Genomic DNA, 17580 nt, shown 5'->3' with positions numbered 1-17580 from the left:
TTTTTCTTTCAATTTGCCTTTCTCTCTGCTGTTCTGATTGGGTGATTTCCACTATTCTATCTTCCAGATCATTTATTCATTCTTCTGCATTATTCATTCTGTCATTCATTGCCTTTAGCTCAGCTTTCATCTCGGCGAATGAGTTTCCTAATTTTTCTTGGTTCCTCTTTATAGTTTCTACCTCCTTTTTACAGTAATCTGCATTTCTATCAATAGGCCTTGTTAATTTTTCAGTATTTTCATTATCTCCATTTTGAACTCAGTGTCTATTAGACTGAAGAGGTCTGTTTCATTGTTCTTTTGGGGGAATTCTCTTGACCTTTTAATTGGGAGTGGTTCCTCTGCTTCTTCATCTTACTTATGTTTCTCTTACTCTGTGAGTTTAGGAGAAACAATTATCTACTGTGGTCTTGGAGGGCTGCTTTTATGTGGGAGCGTCCCTGTATAGCCTGCATGGGTTTAATATTTTTGGTGCGAGGGCTGTTTTTAGTACGGATGTCTGTGACCTCTTTCCTTAGCGTGCGCTGGCTGTTTGTGCTTGACAGGTGGTGGTGTGGTGACCAGAGCCTGCACTGGGTTGCTCTATGGTTGTCGCTGCCCCGTCAGCGACAGTGGTTGGAGCAGAAGCCCCCCAATCTGATTCTGAGCTGCAGAGTGGGATAGGTGGGGTTGGAGCGCTCCCTCTGGGGAGGAGCCGCTGAGAATTGCTTCGCCAGAGCTGTCCACCCGGGAGTGCGCTCTGTGGTGTCGCCTGGCTGGGCTCACAAAGTACTCCGCTGTCGGCACTGCCCTCGGCCCCACCTCCGCTGCGGGCATGCAGGCAGTTGGCCCCGGTGACCCTCAGGCACTGTGCTCACAAAGCCAACGGCACAGATCCCGACACGCCAGTCCACTGAAGGCGGGTACCAGGAGCACAGCAGTCACGCACCTGGGCTCGCCGTGGGAGCCTTGGAAACAGCCCAGGCTCTGCCTCCGTGTGTGCTCCCACCAAGCCCACAGCTGCTAAGGCCAGACCCACCCCCGCCACAGTGCACCTGCTGTCCCGCTCCCAGAGCTCATAGCGGCAGCACCAAGAAAGAGGCTGCTAAGGGGCAGGCCCCGCGCCTCCCTTCACTCGCTCCTTAGCAGTGGTGCTTCGCTTCTGTGGCAGGCCCGGGCTTCTTCCACGTACACCCCTGGTTGCCACCCGTACCACACTCCAGGCCCTTCAGGCTGTCTCTGTGCGGCCAGCCCCAGTCCTCTCCCTGGGTCTGTCCTCTGAAGCCTGAGGTTCAGCACCCAGCCCCTGCACGTACCAGCAGGTGAGTGTCTTGGGCTGGGGATTGCAGCAAGGTAGCTCGGATCCTCTGTGCCGGTCTCTCTCTTTTCTGCCTGCTGCCGACTGCTGCCTTCTCCTCCGAGCCTCTGAAGCTCCCTTTCTGTCCCAGCTGACATCCCCGCTGGTGAGGGGGTTTCTCAGGGTGTGGGACTCTTTCCTCTTTTCCAGCTCCTTCCCAGGGACGCAGGTCCCATCCCTATTCCTTTTTAAAAAATCTTTCATCCTACCCGGTTCTGTGGAGATATTTCTATACACTTCTGGGTGTCTGATATCTTGCACCAGTGTTCAGTAGGTACTCTGTGAGAATTGTTCCACACGTGGATGTATTTTTGATGTGTTTGTGGGAGGAGGTGAGCTCCACGTTCTCTGAGATGCCTTAGGGGCTCTCCAAAGCATCGCAAAGTTAGCTGGAGGTCAAAAATTTTTAATTAATTAAAATTTGATATTTGGGAAGTTTGTCAAAAAGTTTCAAAACACTTGGTCAAATAAGATCATAGGTCATTGTGAGACAATACTTATTCCTTAACCAAAATGAGAAGAGATCTCAAAAGCGAATACAGATCACTTAAAGGCACAGAAACTCAATCTGTTATCAATGGCAGCATTCCAGGAAAACTTTGTCCTCTTACCAGTGAGAGAAAAAAATCTAGTCTTGCACCAGCTTACTTTTAATAATAAAATTCATTTACTTAAGTTAAATTCAATCTAAACTTAGCCTGTCCTGACCATGCACAAACTCTTTTCTGAGTTCCTTTTCTACAAACCTTCCATCACTTTCTGTATCCATATTATTTTGCCCCTTAATTCTCCCATCTAGAAACAACCAGATGAACTTCCATCATTTAACTTAATTTAGCACAACTCTAAAATTTCACGTTACCAAATATCTGGAGAGATCATTTACATCTCAAAGGCACAGGAAAAGAAATGCAAATTTCTCTTCTAACTACTTATATAAAACCCAGCCATCTTGGGCTATTTTTGAACTTTCTTTTTTCCAGTTCCCAAATATCCAGTGCAGTTTAAACAAACAAATGACACTAATAGACAATAATGTATATCATCTGCTCACATTCACAAGCCTCATTTTCAGCAAAACGAGGAAGAAAGAATAGGATTTGGACTCAGGTACCGAGACACTCATTCACATACATCCACACACACCCCCAAGATAAAAGCAATTGCAAAAGACCCACTCTGATACAATAGCTGAGCCATTAGGGGCCATTGTTCTACAGATCTCAGGGAGTATTGAGGCCACACAATGTTTCAAAAAAAAATATTTTCTTTCTTTTATGGGAGCACAGCTAAAGATCTCCAAGTTTTGCAGAAATACCCCAGGGGACTATAAGACGGACCAGAGCTCTGATCAGCCACCCCTAATTATTCACGATTGGTGTTATCAGCTATCACGCAAACAACAGTTCAAATGGGTCTCTCAGGGTCATAGGCCCCTAGCCACAAAACGGGAGAAACTCAACCAATGTCCCATCAGCCATGAAGCTGAATAAATGACCAAGGCTAGTTCAAAAAAGGGAAAAAATCCCAGCCAATGCTCCACCACAGGTGAAACCAACACAACAGAGAAGGCTACCCTGATGTCGTCACACACGAGCCCAGCCTGCGCAAGCTGGAGCGACTTACCCTGCAGCGACACTGAATGTGGACCACAGCTCCGGACGTTTCTCGGTTCCGAACAGCCTTGTGCCGAGGGGTGGCCAGTGCCTGTCAGGGACAGTCCCTCCGAGATCCCCAGAGCGAAGTGTACTCTGGCAGCTGCTGGGCCTCAGGGAAGGGGCTGCCTCTGGCTGGGGTCGACCTGTCACAGGCACAGACTCTTGGCTGGCTCACCAGAATTGCTAGCAAACGCAAGTTTGTGTGCCCGGCGCACAGTGAGGCCAAACAATACCAAAACGTCGGAGTTTGGAGCTGAGAAAGGTTTACTGTAGGGTCATGCGAGGAGAAGGGTGGCTTGTGCCCCCAAAACCCTGAACTCCCTGAAAGGTTTCAACAAAGCATCTTTAAAGGCCAGGTGAGGGAAGGGGGTCACAGGGTATGTGATCAGCTCCTGCACAATTCTCTGATTGGCTGATGGAGAGGTAACAGGGTGGTGTCACAGGGGTTAACATTATCAGTGCTTAGGCTCCAGGAGGCCTGGGGGCTATGTGCTCAAGGTCATCAAGTAGTTAACATCTTCATTTGGTGGGGGGGTTTTCACATCTGTGAAACAACTCAGGAAATGTGCACCAGATACTGTTACCTGGGTGCTTCAGGGAGGAGCTAAAGCAGAGGAGATGGGGGAAGGGCCTGTCCCGGGAAGGACCCATAGGGTCCCGCTCGGTTACATTAGTGAAGGCACCTAAAGTCTGCTGTGCTCCTGAGCAGACACCCAGGTAAGCCCTCCTGGATTGGGGACTTAGGCTCCAGAACAGCCCGGAAGTCCTTGTGGGCCCCAGACATGCTGAGGTCCAACCACTCATAACTTGCATTCCGATTTGCATGAAAACAAAAAATATTTGACACTTTCGTGCCTCTTCCAGACTCCCAAAGTGGTGTGAGTGTCCTCTTCTTTCTCTTCCCTCCACTGTGTGTAATTGGGAAGAAAGGTGTCTGCTGGCCCCGGGGACAGCAGGTGGCCGTCTTTGCTCTCTGGCTCTCGGCCACGTGGCCACTGCACGGTGGTGGCCGAGGGCAGGAGAGTTTCTGTGGTCACTCACCTCAGAAGGAAGGCAACTGTTTTTCTCTGATATTTTGGCAAGAAAGCTTTGACAAAATTTAACTGAAATACAGAATCCCTGCTGTTTCAGCTCAGTAAGAGCATTGAATTGTGATTAATTTTGGATTCAAAAACTGCACAACACTAACAGATGTGATTTGAAATATTTTTAATGTATTAACAACTAGGACATCTTTTGTGGTCAGACAGTAAGTTTGTTGATTGGCCAAGTGTTGACAATGGCTGGTCACTGGCTCTGGTGTTTTGCATCTGCCAATGGTCATTCCTTTCCTGGCTGCTCCAGCCTCTCTGCCCCAACCCCAGGTGAGTGGCGGGCAGATCACCCTGGACATTCAGCAAGAGCCCTGCCTGCTTGATTCCATGTATGTAAACATAAAGTACCCAGAGAACGGAAAGGACTGAAAAGGCAGCACACTCTTGGAGTCTGGCATTGGGAACCGGGAAAACAAACTTGTTTTTTCGTTAAAATTGACCTATTTGGATTCAGTGCCGATCAGAAATAAATATGCCCTCTTGCGGAAGCAAAATATTTCTATATTTCAGTGGAAGACCTATATTGTCAAACTGTAACCACAAGTCATGTCTCATCTCACACTAACTAACTGCATGTTTTATCACAGGGACAAGCGGATCTCTTGAAATACGCGAAGAACGAGACCGTGGAGAACCTGAAGCAGATCCACTACGCGGCTGTCTCCTGTGGACTCAATAAACCAGGCACAGAAAACACCGACGTCCAGAAGCCGCGCCGGAGCCTTGAAGTCATACCCGAAAAAGCAAACGATGATACTGGAGAATGAGGGCACCTTCTAGAGATGATTACAGAATTTATAAAACTCTAGGACCAATTGTAGCCAGATGGGACATTTGCTTTGCACTCACTAATGAAAAATAATATTGGGGATTTTAAAGCACAACTGGAATAGCTAATTGCCGTCTATTAAAACTGTGAATGTATGTAGCAACCCTGCGTGTGGAGGCAAATAAACTCTTTAACAAGAAATTCTCTTCCTGGCCCAAATATGCTATATTTGTATACAAAGACATCATAACTCAGTTCCAGTGTGAACAACAGACTAGCCACTCTAGTTCCAGCGAGAAACAGACCTTTTCCTAACTGAAAACAATGTCTTAAGATGCAGATGGATTGTATGGTCTAATTAGTATTTACTGGGGGAAAACCGAATCTACATGTTTTACTTATGTATGACTGCTGGGGGTCTCTGGGTTCCAGATGTTTTTGGAGGCGTGCCTGCTGAGCCATGGTTACGAAGGAGAATGTAAGTAGCCTTGAACTTGGAGAGCCACTAGGTTCAAGGGCACTGTGGCTGGACGGACACTCCTGGCTGGAGACACCTGCTGGGTACACAGTGTAAAGGCAACCAACCTGGAAGCAACACACTGTACATAGTTTTTCATCGTATTAAGTAGTGGTCACATTAAAAAGATATTTTATGATATTTCTCCAATAACAGTACGTGAATTTAATGAAAGTTTAACTTTTTAAAAATTTCCAGTTCAAGATATTCTACTCTTAAGAAGAGTGGCCAGTTGTTACTTGGTGAACAGCTTTGTCAAAAATAAGTTGCTTGTCTGGCTTGACATTTTGCTTTTAGTACATAGAGCAGCCATGACTTTACATAGTGGCAGCTGTCAGTAAAGCAACCGACACCTCTTCCCCCTTCTCAGCCTCTTGATTCCTGCCGTAGGGGAGTGAGCCTGGACATGGTGCAGACAGTAAGCCAGTGGCAGGTGGAGGGGCTGGAATGGGTGCCATGCTCCCCTGGCCAGCCGTCTTTAATCCAAGACTTTATTGTCCAAATCAGTGAAACTGCATGCTATTTTAGAAAACCTACTGGACACTGAAGCCTAATTACTGCTTCTCCTAAAGCAAACTGCTCTCAAATTTTGGAAGGGTAAAAGCTTTCTAAATCTTCAATAACTGCTTTTTCATTTGTCCATATTGTTTTCAGTGACTCAGGTAAGTAAGCCAGATACCTATGTGGAATCCACAACTTGGTGCCTCATTATTTCATCACAGTTAGTTAGGGAAATGCTCAGGCTGATATATTGAATTTATTTATGCCCAGACCCTGAAATATCCTTTTACAAAACAATTCCTTCTTTTCCCAGTTCTTTTCATTTGCCTGCTGATAGTGTGCTTAAATTAAGGTATACATCTCCACTGGTCTTCACTCAATGTCATTCCAGTCAGAAAATTAAACCTCTCTGTTACTTGAATAATAGTGTGGTTTCCTGCTCACACCAGCCAGCAACCAGCCAGCAGCTTAGGCTCTTAGCTCTGAAATGAACTCTACATTGGAAAAAAACAAAAACAAAAACAAAAATATGTAGAAAATAGTAAAGAATTAAAAGTAGATTTGTAGACAGAAATAAAAATAATGTGTAACTTAGATTATTGTTAGCAATCCTTGAACTTAGCTGGCAAGTAAATAGCAATATTCAGTGAAAAATCAAGAAATCATAAAAAATGACTTAAAATATTACAAAATTGAAAAAAATTGCTACATTTATAGTAATGGCAGATATTATCTAATATGTGACTTAAATGACTCTGAGACCAAGGCACCTGTCATTGGCTAGGGTTCATATAGGCTTTTAGAATCAGCAAACTTCAAAACCGAAGGGGGTCTATGATATCATTCCATCTGACGTGTCCTTTCCCAGATGCAGATGTTGCAGACAAAAGCAATAAAATGCGGTGCCCGAGGTCACAAAGTCTGTCGGGGGAGTGACCCAGCCCAGGGTTTGCTCCACGTTTCCATGCTAAGAAAGTCAGCCTTCTTTTGACCCCTCTCTTCAAAGGAAAAAAGCAGGCGCACTTGCTGGAGGGTTGTCCCCCAAGTCGCAGTGTTTCTCCTGCTTGTCCAGATCTCACTCCAGGCAGCACTCGATGACCCAAATCAGCAGAGCACACAGTCATGGCTTATTCGCGGCTAAGTGACCCTCTTTTCTGACTAAGAAAGATTCTAAAGGATGAAATACAATTGTTTAAGGAGGGGCAGTGATGGCCAGAGTTGATGTGGTCTGAGGTTTAGAAATGTATTCTTTCACACATGAAGAAAACTGGAACCGGGTCGCAGGTAAATGTGACTCCTAAGTTTAGACCCTGTTCCTAAAGCGCGCTGTAACTATGTGGGAGGTTTTTTCCAGCCCTGGGATCCACTAGGTCTAGTCCATTTGGTTGCACCTGGCCTCTACTGTGTGGCTTCCCAAGGGAGGAACGAAGTATGAAATAGGCTGAGATACAGATTTCCCGAGAGAGTGTTCTCTTGATATCAGTTTTCCTATGCCTGATGCTCTGGGGGAGGGAAGATTTGAAACCCACTTCTTCCTTCTAGACACACCGGATGGAGTGGCCACACCTTCTTCGCTGGGGAGGAGAGGGCAGAGCAAGTGATTCTAGCTGTGCTTTGGTCTTTTTGGACAGTGAGTGTGATGCTGGGGACCTTACTGGCGGGGCCGGGTGAGCTACAGGGAAAAGCCGTCTGCATTTTGGGGAAGGTCTGCCGGCGTGCTCAGTGGGCCCCCTGCTTCTCTCCGCAGGTTTCAAGGGCTGCACCAAGGCCACGTGCGCGCTGGGAAGAGGCTGGGTTTCAGAGGCGTCTTCACGGGGCTGCGGGGGTGGCCGGGCGGCGGTCAGAGGTCCAGGGGGCTCACGATGGTGAAGCCCGAGTCCTTGCTGTTGCCGCTGCTGTCGTCGTCGGGGCTGGAGCTGGGGCTGCCGGACGAGGCCGAGGCCGAGGCCGGGCCGGTCAGCGGGTCTGAGAACACCGGGGCGCGCCGGGCCAAGCTCCGGAGGGGCCGCGGGGCCTGAGCCCGGCCCACCGGGGGCGCCCTGGCGCCGCCCCCTTCGTCGTCTTTGGAGACGAGGATGAAGTCGTCCGTGTCGCCTTTCTCCATGCACCCCGGCGCTGCTGAAGGGGCCTGGGAAGGAGTCAGAGCACAGCGGGGAGGGAAGAAACGGTGAGACGGTGAGACGCGGAGCAGGGGGGCTGCAGGGGGGCCCAATGTGTTCCATCTCCTCCTATCTCACAGCTGGCTCATCCGGGCTGAGCGCCGGGGGGCTCCCGGGACAATGCGGGGGCCTGGAAGCTTCTACAGACACAGAAACCCGGAATGGTCCTTTGCAAAAAGTGCAGAGACGCAATGGCTTTCCTCTACAATTATTTTCCTTTCTTTCTGAGTAATTATGTGTTTTGTTTTTAACGAAAGCAGCTGACATCCGAGGACACTGGTCAAGGTTTTGGGTTAAGATCAGAGAAGCTCCTGCCAGCCCTGGGATAGAAGTACAGCTACAGTCTGACCAGGGATGTTCCAGCCTGGCAGGAAGAGCCCTTGCCCACGGCCCACTACGCCAATGCAGTGGCCACACCTGCTGCCTGCCCCGCCCGCCTACTCTCCCCGAGGGGTGGGGGGAACTGGGGCAGGGCCTGAAGTCTAAGGAGGGGTACAGAGCCCCTTGGCTGGAAGGCCCCCGGGGGACCTCTGGCTCCAGCATGGCCAAGACCACCTTTGGGCTCTGGGCAGAGCCTGGATAGAGAGTCAGCAACACTCCTCAGGGAATCTGGGCGTGACTGACAGGCCCCCTCTGAATTTCATGTTCTCCTGAGTGACATGCGGGCCAGTGGCTAAATAATGGCTCAGGTGTCTCCCCCTCTGACAATCTGCCTACTTTTAAGAGATTTAATCGGAGAACAGGAACAGAATGGCATTAAAGATGCCAGTGCCGAGACACAGCAGGCCTCAAGGTTCTTCAGCTCAAGTTGTAAAGCTGTTTACAGCCTGTCAACACAGCAATTCTTACAAAACGGAAGAGACATGCAGCACATGGCCCTGCAGTAGAAGGGGACGTGATCCCTAATGGCACTAGGGCAGTTTGGTGAGACAGATGGCCCTTTCTCATCCCATTACTGCTCTCCGTGAGGTGGTCAGGGCCGGGGGCCTCAGGGGAGGGTGTCCCCCCATGTCCATGCCTGCACGTCAGGCCTTGGCTTTGGCCTCCCACCTCCAGACTGCAGATGCTTTGTTCATGTGACTGCTGTGCTGAGCTATAAGCCGCGAGAACCTTGACCTCCCACCCCACTCAGGAGCTTATCTGAGGTTGACAACAGAGTGAGCAAGCACAGTCCTATTTTCAGAGCAGTGTCTCTACTGCAGAAATGCCATGATAACCTATCCGCCTTTAGCATACAGTGAGGACATGGGCAGGACTTGAAGAGGAGAAACACCTGTAACGTGTTTTAGCCTGTGACTAGAAGGAAAGATGGTTCCTACCATCACTAATTATCTGGCTTGTTTCTGGAAAAGCAGTGGAGTCAAGTTATAAACGGTGAGTGACACCGCCCTCCCCCCAGTTTCTGGATAAAGCCATGACCGGCCCAGACAAGGCACGTTAGAACTTCCAGGGCTTCTGCAAACATCTTTTCTTCTTACCCCACTGCACCATTATCTTACGAACCAAGAACTGAGGCCCAGGTCAGAGGCCTGGAGACTTGGCCGATGTCACAAGCAGATGAAAAGACCCCATTCTTATGGATTCCCACCTAGAATTTTTTTCTAGACACAAGTAAGCTTTCTCTCTGGATTTCCATAGCAATCTCAGCTACTACCTGGCGCCGTTTCTATCCTTTACAGAAACTTTGTTATTTCCTACGTCGGTCTTCTCTTTCTGCCAAACACAGGCGTGTGTCACACGATATAAAAAGTTTCTCAACATGTCAGTCCTGCATAAAGCTGGCCGGGACCACCACCTTCCCCGCCCTGACACCCCACCTCTCCTGTTGCTCAGCTTGATTTAGGATTGCAGTGGAAGCAGGTGCTGTTCAACAGGAAGGTTCCGCGCTGATGAGGTGTCCCCTCTCTGTGCTGTCCAGGCAGGTAGCCCTACTCACATGAGGATACTGAGCACTGGAGAGGTACCTAGTGTGACTGAGGAACTGAATTAACTTTGAATTCTCTTTGATCCTGAGGAATTTATATTGAATTTTAAGTAGACACCTGTGGCTAGTGGCTACTGCGTTAGCCCTCTGCGGCTCTGGACCACAGATTAAAAATATGGGACCAAAGACCGGTGAGGCAGGTGATACGGGCTGATGGACTGATGAATCAAGGGTCCTCCAAGTCCCTCCTTCTGCTGTGGTGGATCTGAGTGAAGTTCATCCAGAACCTCCCAAAGATTCACAAAGAAGCGTGTGAAGGACAGACTGCGGAAGGGAGGGACAGAATGAGGCTCTTTTCACCCTACAGAATACAATTTCCAGGACTTCCCTGGTGGCGCAGTGGTTAAGAATCCGCCTGCCAGTGCAGGGGACACGGGTTCCATCCCTGGTCTGGGAAGATCCCACATGCCACGGAGCAACTAAGCCCGTGCGCCACAACTACTGAGCCTGCGCTCTAGAGCCCCCGAGCCACAACTACTGAAGCCCACGCGCCTGGAGCCCATGCTCCGCAACAAGAGAAGCCACTGCAATGAGAAGCCCACGCACCGCAACGAAGAGTAGCCCCGCTCGCCGCAGCTAGAGAAAGCCCGCGCGCGCGCAGCAACAAAGACCCAACACAGCCAAAAATAAATTAATTTAAAAAGAGAAAAAAAGAATACAATTTCCCCTCTGATGTTGGCAGAGCTCGAGAGAAGATGTGTGATCAGATGGAAAGAACAGCCACATCTCCACCAGCTTCCCAGGGGGGAGTGGGGTGCGTGCACTGCCACAAAGGAAGAGCCCTTTTAAGTCCCTGGTTGGGGGGGCACTGGCAGGGGGACCGAGCCCTCTGCCCCGAGGTGGGGTGAGCCCAGTTCTCTGCGGGAACGAGGGCCTATCGCACTGCATCCCCTTCCCGGCTCACGGCCAGCTCATGTGGAGGCTGCACTGGGTCCGCTGGGGCAGCGCTGGCAACTGGTAGGTTCTTACAACTCTGAAAACTGGGAAGGACGATTACAAAGTATACTCAAGAAGTTTTCGATTAGCAAATTTGTTAGCGTTCTTCAAAGTTCTTTTTCTGTAGTATTTTAGACATTCAACTAAAAAAAAAAAATCACGCTAAATTTTAAAATAAAATTGTCGACTAAAAATGGTCAGGGGGTGGGCCTAAGCTCAATAATATGTGAATAAATAAATAATTATTGAAAAATTAAACATCTGGGCATGGAAGGGGAATCTGGAGGAACTAATCGAGGTAAGCTTGCAATGTTACTGTTGGATTCATGTGGCTTTAAAATGCAGACTCAAAATGCTCTCTGAAAGCTCCCTTCTAAAGCTGGATGAAACGGACCACGCAGGGTTCTCTTCTGGAAGAGTACTCTTAAAACTGAAAAAGTCCCATTCTAAAATGTCATTTTGCTTCTTTAAAATCATAAAAAATATATAATTTACAAGCATCTGGATGCTAGTTTTTGAGAAAGTAACTTAGATGAGAGCTAATGGGAGATTTTCAAGATGAAACTCTGCACACCATTTTAAAAAGAATATTATTAGGAATGTTTAGTCCCATCAGATCACATGCCGGGAGGCAGTGTGGTGGAGCTGGAAGCTGACTGAACTGGGACAGGCATTCTGAAAACAATTCCTCACTGGTAAAATGAGCAGGTATTTCTTCGATCCTTCCTAACTGGAAAATTCTGGGATTCTATGTTAGAATAAATTACACACCATGTTGACACCCAAGAGCGCAGGTCAGCAAACGATAGCTCGTGGGCCAAATCCGGCCTGTGGCCTGTTTTTGTGTGGCTCTCAAGCTGAGAATGGCTTATGTATACATATATATTTTAAAAATTTTTTATTTTATATTGACGTATAGTTGATTAGCAATGTTGTGTTAGTTTCAGGTGTACAGCAAAGTGATTCAGTTATACATGTATCTATTTTTTCTCAAATTCTTTTCCCATTTAGGTTATTACAGAATATTGAGCAGAGTTCCCTGTGCTATACAGGAGGTCCTTGTTGGTTATCTATTTTATATATAGTAGTGTGTATATGTTAATCCCAAACTCCTCATTTATCCCTCTCCCCCAACATTCTTCCCTCAGTAACCGTAGGTTTGTTCTCCAAGTCTGTGAGTCTGTTTCTGTTTTGTAAATTTTAAAGGGCTGTAGAAACAAGCAAGCAAGCAAGCACGCACACCAAATACAAAAACAGATATGTGCCAGAGACCATATGTGGCCTGAAAATCCTAAAATATTTACTCTCTGGCCCTTGACAGAAAAAAATTGGTGACCTATGTGGCTTAGAGGATGGACATTGAGAAGTTCTTCCCCATGAAGGCCAAAAAGGTTCTAGGCCAGTGAAGTACACTCAAGACAGCATTAGGAGAGCATGGACAGTACTTCTTGTGCTAAAGGGGAATGGAGGCATCGGCTGAAGGCAACTGACCGATAACTGAGGCAGAGATCCGGCTTTCTAACACCGCACCGTGGGACTGGCAGGAAGTTGAGGCCGAAGCTGCTGCATACAGGTGTGTAGGTTGCGCACTGCACAACTCCAGGAGACACTAGTCTATTCTGAAGGGCACTGCCCAGGGCACTGGAGTACACGACTTGCACAGCTATGTTCATCACCCCTGGCTTAGGTCACTTGTATTTTACAGTTGAACTTCACACGTGGTCACGTGAGGTAACTTCGGTGGGCTTGTATTATCCATAATTTGAACGTGTGTGCATCCCCCCCTCCCCTTCCGTCTCAGGCTAACGTGACAGTGTTCTCAGAGCGCCTGTACCTGCTTGGCGGCCCTGGGCAGGTGGCCCTGGCCGCTGGAGCAGTAGTGGTCGTCTGAGATGGTGATCTGCTCGTTCTCCTCGGCTTCCAGCTGGCTCTGGTTGAAACGCAGGGAACCTTTTAGAATGTCTTTGATCTGTTTTCAAAGAAGAAGAAAATCCATGAGAAAGATGAATGAGTTTGGTTTTAAATGTCAGCTAAACCTCGAATACATCTGAATCAGACTTGTCATTGACTGTTCTTTTATAGCGTAGATATGAATTTATGACCATAAGAAAGTAATAACAGGAGAAAAAATCCAGCTCTATATCAAAACCACTGACTTATGAATGACCAAGGAAAATGTCCCAGCCTGAATGGCCAGGTTCTCACCGGGGCAGACGGGGCGTCACGCCCTTGGGGGTTACCCTAGAGCAGGAAACACCACGTGCCCTCCCACCCGGCTCCACGGAACAGCCCTCAGCCTCTGAAGGGGCCCACCCCAGCTGAGGGCTAATAACGCAGGCCGCGTCTCTTCACTGACATTTCTGTTCCATTTGGTCCTTCAAGGGTTGAGTCACTGCGGCCCTTGAGGGGCTGAGGCCTGTTATGGGAGGTGATCGTTTATGCCCTGTGCTCCCGGGACATTCGTGATGAGCGACTGGACTTGAGCTGGACCACACACACCACAGCAGCTTCGATGAGGAGCAAACAGAACAGCTTTGTTAAGAGGAAGGGTCAGGCGTGGGAAATGAGAAACCAGTCTGGGCTGCAGGCTAGTCAGACATAATTGCTGGACGGAGCAAGGGGCGTGAGCAGCTGGGCAGTCGGGAGGGGTCTGTCTGGGAGGAAATGCGGGGCCAGGGGACACTGGCTCTGATGTCACGGTGCCCGTGCCCTGGTGTCTTCCCCAACAGGCACTAAAAGGGTGGCCCGTGTGACACAAAGTCAGAGCAACGGACATACCTGCTTTAGTCCTGCCAGGGAAACCAGAATTTGATCTTCTTTTTCCAAATTTTCTTGTAGTATCACTTCTTGAATATTTACTGAAAATAGAAGAATGACATTTTGTAACTAGTGCCCTGGGTGTAACTTATCTGCTGTCACACCATCACTTCAGACAAGCTGGGGAAGGCTTCTGCCAAGTTTCACAGCAACTCTTCCCACCAAGGACGCTCTGCCCATCTAGAGACGGGGCAGGTGCCGGGCCCAGCGCGGGGGCACCGAGCCTGGTACACACCGCCTCCCCCAACGTCCCACGGATGCGCTCTCACGGTGACAGACGTGTCTTACTCCTGCAGAGGGCTCGGGGCGCCCCTTGCTGACCTACGACGTGGTGAACAGCGTGGGGCGTTCATCCAGCGTCTGGGAGGAGGGGTGTTTCCGCTGGGCTTCCTACACTTCTCAGAGTTCAATGCTGTTGCCTCACCCCTCTCGCTAAATAAAGACCAGGTCCTCCCAGGTGACGTACATTAAAGACACCATCTTTAAAAAATGTAAACAGTACAGTATGTTGTCAATTCAACATAATGTTAAAAATAAAAGAACAAGCTCACTGAGTCAGCAACACTTAACCCGGGGTCTTCCCAGGAACTGCTCCCCTGTGCCCTGCAGGAGGCTTGGCCTCTGCTGGAGGGGCCTTCAGCCAGACCTGATCTGAGGACCCGCCAAGCCAGCTATCCCACGGAGCTGCCCACCAAGAGCTTCAGCAAGCAGGGCACCTCGGCCTTCCCCACCGCCCGCCTGACGGATGCACCCAGCCCTGCTGGGGGCTGTGGCTTCCAAGGAGGGGATTCTCGGGGGAGCGCAGGGGGGGAAGCCCCCTCCCCAGCGCTACGCAGGAGACTGTGTTCGGGGTGGGGGGGGAATTGAAACACGTTTTTACAAAGATACCACCTGAGCACCACACTGAGAATCGCTGCAGTAAGCAGCCTCGCCCTCCGTGAACACCTGCTTCCGTATTTCCTGGCCCTTAACGATACCCTACTTACAAGGCCTCACAAGCCACGTTCTCAGGCATTCACTCCACCACGCTGGCCCAGTCTCTGCGTGGGGCTCCTCTGCTCTGTGCCCGGCCCCCGCGGCCCGCGGCGGGAGAGGCGGGGCCGGCATCCTGCCTGCCCCGGGGCCTGGAGGCTCTGTCCCCAGAGCCCTGCCGACCGCTCCCCTCAGGGGTCCACCCTCGGCTCCCCTGCGGCCTCCTTGGAGCAGAGCCAAGCGGCCCAGGCCACCCTCTGGTCTCCCCCCACCAGCTCTTCTACTGCCTCGACAATAAGCCCTGTCACACCCGACGTTAGCACAGGCGTCTGCTGGCTTATCTGTGGTCCATCACCCCCAGTAGGGTCCGGTTCAGGACTACACCCCCAGCCCTCAGCAGAATGGCTGGCGCATTTCAGGTGCACGGTAAGCACTGACTGACCGACCGACTGAACAAACATGGAAAAACCTCCTTGGAACCTGCACTGCAAAACACTGCTACACTCAATACTTCCAAAAAGTAGTTCCAGCAAGGGGCAAGGCGAAGACTGGTACTATCAACATGAGTCCAGCCAGTTTATTAGAACCTTCGCTAAGAATAAATCTACAGACCATACTGACAAGTCCTCTTACAGACAGTAGCAGAAAAACAGCAGCCTTAACTTATTCAGAAAAAGTGACTGGAGTTTCTGGCTAATAGAAAGGCCTGCTTCAAAACAAGAGAGCAAGATGAATGGGAATGGAATAATAGATATAATTAGAGAGCGAATGTTTCTGGTTTCCTTCAAAGCCTGTAACAATTTGTTCTCTCCCAATTAAAAAAAAACAACAACAAAAAACCCACCATAAAATCCACTCAACAAGACATTAACGACAACCAACTGCAGAAGACTGACCAGAGACAGTTCTGTAGGTCTTCGGGAGGACTGAGAAGGGCTGCCTTTGTTTTCAGGACTGCTTGGCCTTTAAGGCAGAGCTCGGGGGCCCAGGGCTGCCTGGGCAGTTTGGCCGGGCGGTGGCCCTGCCCCACGGAGCCGCTAGGGGGCAGATCCCCAGCTCTGGCCGTGGAGGAGGAGGCAGCAACGGAGAGCTCCCAGGCCCCGGGAGGAAGCTCAGCCAGCGGATGCAGGGGCACCGGGACGGCTGGAGGAAGTGCGGGGGGTTCTCGGGTCCAAGGAGCTAACGGAGGCCGCACCTGGCAAATCGGGGGCCAGGAAGAGAGGCGATCTGTAGAGAGCAACTGTGATAGGTTATGTCCTGCCCTGCAGGACCTTTGTCTCCTGTTGCCCCTTGGAGAGTTTGCTGTGGAACATCGCGCGGAGCCAAAGGGCTTGGCCAGACTGCCTGGCTCCCGTCTCCAACGCAGTGGTGGGGCCCACGGTCGGCAGCAGTAAGGACCGCAGGCCTTGGCTGACAGGGCAGTCAGTGGCTCCAGTGGGGACAGAGGCCTAGAAGGATGCGGGAACAGAGCCTTCCTTAGAGGCCGGCAAGGACCCGGAGGGCACTCAGAGGCCCTTCCTCAGATAACAGAGGGACACGTGAGACAGAACAGAATCCTGACGCCCCCCCGGGCAGGAAGAAGAGACAGAGTGGGGAAACGAACTGTGGGCCTCGGTCCAGACAAGGTGGTTAACTGGCAGGAAATCGAGTTGCCTGTAAGTGTCAAGTTTTTAGGCCTCAGATGGCCGCTGGTGGGGCTGGAACTTAAGAGCGAGATTTCTGCACACCTGAGTTTAAGTATATAGATTTACTCTCCCACTACAGACCTGAGGACTTACCGCATCACACTGACCGTGCGGGCCGAAAACCCCATGAACCGAGAAGGCCTGGCCACGCTCTCGTGGACGCCCTGCTTTGCTGTGAGCCTCCCATGGCCCGTATACTCCAGAGGGTTAGTGGTGATGATGGCAGGGCGGGCTGGGGAAGCAGAGGGCAGGAGCGCGTCGGGAAGCTGCAGTAACGGAAACCCTGGTCCTTCAGGCCTAAGTGGGGATGCGCTCCCTGTTTCTCAAGGCCCCTCCCTTCCTGTGCTCTCCTTTGCTGAGACCCCAGCAGCCACAGCCTAGATCCTCACGGTCGCCGCACCGTCTCTCAGGTCTAAAGAGGTGGCGGGGCTGCTGGGGCAGGGGGGACCCCAACCCCACCCTCCAACCCCTCCTCACCGACGGGTCCCAGAGGTTGCGGTGCGCCCTCCCTCACCGCCAGCGGTGGTCACGTGACACCGCGGTAGCCCAAGAGCTGTAAGGGAAGCTCCCCATGGGGACTGGCTCAGTCTGTGCCTTTGGGGCCCTTACGCTCCCCACTCGTGCTGCCTGAAAGGCTGGAAGAGCCCTGCAGGTCACCTTGCAAGCACCTGGCTGCGGATCACCGCCCAGCGCTGTGGGCGTGGCCGGGAGGAGCCCGGGGCCCCAGCACATCGCCCAGCTGCCATACCTGCTCCCAGGGCCTGCCTCTGGGCTGCTTTGACTTAAGAAAAAAAAAAAAAAAAAAACCTCCTGCTGTGTCTATTCTACTGTTTTGGGGGTTAATGTGACTAGCAGCTGTAATCGTGTCAAAGTACTACAAACTGGGTGGTTTCAAACGAAAGAAATGTATTCTTGTTCCAGAGGTGCTTAAGTCAAAAGCCAAGGTGCCGGTGGGGCCTCGCTCCCTGCAGGTTGGAGAGAAGTGTTCCTTCTTGCCTCCTCCCGGCTTCGTCTCAACTCGATGGCACTTGTCAAGGCCCTCTTTCCAAATAAGGTCACATGCACGGGTTCCGGGTGAACATGGATTGAGGGGACACTTCTCGACTCAGCACAGCAGCCACGCTGCCTGTCACACAGGGTCAAAGTCATCCA

General features: G+C 50.5%; 2 protein-coding genes across 21 annotated transcripts in view; one reads left to right on the top strand and one right to left on the bottom strand.

Annotated features, from left to right (window-relative positions):
* PLCL2 (phospholipase C like 2) overlaps window positions 1–5058 on the top strand; it is a 191925-nt gene extending 186867 nt beyond the window's left edge. For both annotated transcript variants that reach the window (XM_082459226.1, XM_082459227.1), the window contains exon 7: window positions 4676–5058. In XM_082459226.1, coding sequence (XP_082315352.1) covers window positions 4676–4855 — 180 coding nt within the window. In that variant the 3' untranslated portion in view covers window positions 4856–5058. The remainder of the gene's footprint in view (window positions 1–4675) is intronic.
* A 1060-nt stretch (window positions 5059–6118) lies between these two features.
* The window catches only part of TBC1D5 (TBC1 domain family member 5), a 535839-nt gene continuing 524377 nt past the window's right edge, over window positions 6119–17580 (bottom strand). For all 19 annotated transcript variants that reach the window (XM_082459259.1, XM_082459266.1, XM_082459256.1 and 16 more), the window contains 3 exons: window positions 13733–13812; window positions 12789–12923; window positions 6119–8003 (listed from right to left, as the gene is read on the bottom strand). In XM_082459259.1, the coding sequence (XP_082315385.1) occupies window positions 7716–8003; window positions 12789–12923; window positions 13733–13812 (503 nt within the window). In that variant the 3' untranslated portion in view covers window positions 6119–7715. The remainder of the gene's footprint in view (window positions 8004–12788; window positions 12924–13732; window positions 13813–17580) is intronic.

This window comes from Balaenoptera physalus (assembly GCF_965194825.1).
Source record: "Balaenoptera physalus genome assembly, chromosome: 4".
Lineage (NCBI taxonomy): Eukaryota > Metazoa > Chordata > Mammalia > Artiodactyla > Balaenopteridae > Balaenoptera > Balaenoptera physalus.
The sequence above is the reverse complement of the archived record's forward strand: the minus strand, read 5'-3'. Positions and strand labels throughout refer to the sequence as shown.